This window comes from Pygoscelis adeliae, unplaced genomic scaffold (assembly GCF_000699105.1).
Source record: "Pygoscelis adeliae isolate BGI_AS28 unplaced genomic scaffold, ASM69910v1 Scaffold960, whole genome shotgun sequence".
Classification (NCBI taxonomy): domain Eukaryota; kingdom Metazoa; phylum Chordata; class Aves; order Sphenisciformes; family Spheniscidae; genus Pygoscelis; species Pygoscelis adeliae.
This window is the reverse complement of record NW_008823942.1, coordinates 1-1482: the sequence shown is the minus strand read 5'-3', so window position 1 is coordinate 1482 and position 1482 is coordinate 1. Positions and strand designations below refer to the sequence as shown.

At 61.2% G+C, this 1482-nt stretch overlaps 1 protein-coding gene across 1 annotated transcript in view; it reads left to right on the top strand.

The window, feature by feature from the left end:
* The window catches only part of DCAF8 (DDB1 and CUL4 associated factor 8), a gene marked incomplete at its 3' end in the record, with an annotated part of 14322 nt that extends 12846 nt beyond the window's left edge, over nucleotides 1-1476 (top strand). Inside the window, exons 7-10 of the mRNA XM_009320927.1 lie at nucleotides 471-516; nucleotides 580-637; nucleotides 864-971; nucleotides 1436-1476. Coding sequence (XP_009319202.1) covers nucleotides 471-516; nucleotides 580-637; nucleotides 864-971; nucleotides 1436-1476 — 253 coding nt within the window. The remainder of the gene's footprint in view (nucleotides 1-470; nucleotides 517-579; nucleotides 638-863; nucleotides 972-1435) is intronic.
* Nucleotides 1477-1482: the final 6 nt, after the last annotated feature.

Genomic DNA, 1482 nt, shown 5'->3' with positions numbered 1-1482 from the left:
CGCGTGCCCTGCGTGCCGGCACCAAGGAAAGCCGAGCCGGGCCGAGGGTGGGCAAACTTGGGGGAGAACTGCATCTGCTGCGGGGTGAGGGACAGGCGGACGGGTCTCCTGCCGGCAGCGGGGCTTCCCGAGACAGCCTCACCAGCAGGACCGGCCTTCGCCCAGCTCCCGTAGCTGGGCTGGTGCCGGCAGCGCTCGCTGTGGAGCGAGAGCCTGGGATGGGGCCTGGGCAGACCTTGCTGCCCGGATCTGTGGAGCGCTCCCTTGGGAGCCTCGTGTAGGAGAGGCCGAGAAGCGCTCGCTGGCCAAGTCTCTTGCAGGCTTCCTGCCTGGAAAACAGCTCGAGAGGACGAATGAACTGCCTGGGCTTTGTTTTTTTTCCTTGACCCAAATCTTCCAGCGTCCATGAAGTCCTGTCTTGGTGTAGGAAGAGGCAGCAATTTTATGCTCTGATTTTAAAGCTCTTGCAGAGCAGTCGCTCGCATGCCGAGCTCTCTAAGCGGGCACGTGGCCAGTGTAGGTGAGCTGGTATGCTGCGGGAGGAGGAGATGGGAGCAGAGCTGTCTGTGCTTTCCCTAGGTGAACAGCGAGTCCAAAGCCAACATCACCTGTCTCGTCTACAGCCACGACGGCTCGGGTGAGTGACTGACTGACCCACAGCGGGGCTGATGGACGAGCCGCGGGTGGCCCGGGCTGCGGCATTGCGGGACAGAGCCATCCTGGCCGGGGGAGGCACCGGGGCCGGGGGGGCGCTGGAGGCACTGCCGGGCACCCGGGGGGCTTGCAGCACACCCACCCCTAGCAGAGAGACCACCTGCGCCACGTGCTCCCTGCTGACGCCTGTCTCTTCCGTCCTATGCCAGAGCTGTTGGCTAGCTACAACGATGAAGACATTTATCTCTTCAACTCCTCTCACAGTGACGGAGCGGAGTACATCAAGAGATACAAGGGACATCGCAATAATGCCACTGGTAAGGACTGGCTGAGATGGGTGTTGGGGCAGACCACCCCCCGGCAGGCTGCATCCCCCGCTGTGGGGGGCTCAGAGGCTCTCCCCAGGTCGCTGTCAAACTCCCACCGCATCCCATTCCCTGGCAGCCAGCGGGTCCAAACTCGCTCCGGCTTCCCCCTCCTCGTGCCTGCAACCAGGCTTTGGGGCAGTCTGGAGGTGGGGGGCCGTCCCCAGAGCAACCCGGAAGAATAATTGCCTGCTTTTAGCTTATTTCTGCAGCTCCCTGTGTTTCATCTTCCTCTCAAAGACCCTTAACACAAACTCTCGGGCTTGCAAAGAATGAGCTATTATGTGTCTGGGGACGGAAGAGATCCACGCTGGTAACCCTGGAAACTCGCTGGCTGCCAGGCAGGAAGCGAATTCATGGCAGGGAGCGCTGCCCGGCTCCTGATGGCCTCGGGCTGCTTGTTTCTCTCCTTTCAGTGAAAGGCGTCAATTTTTATGGCCCGAAAAGTGAGTTTGTGGTGAGC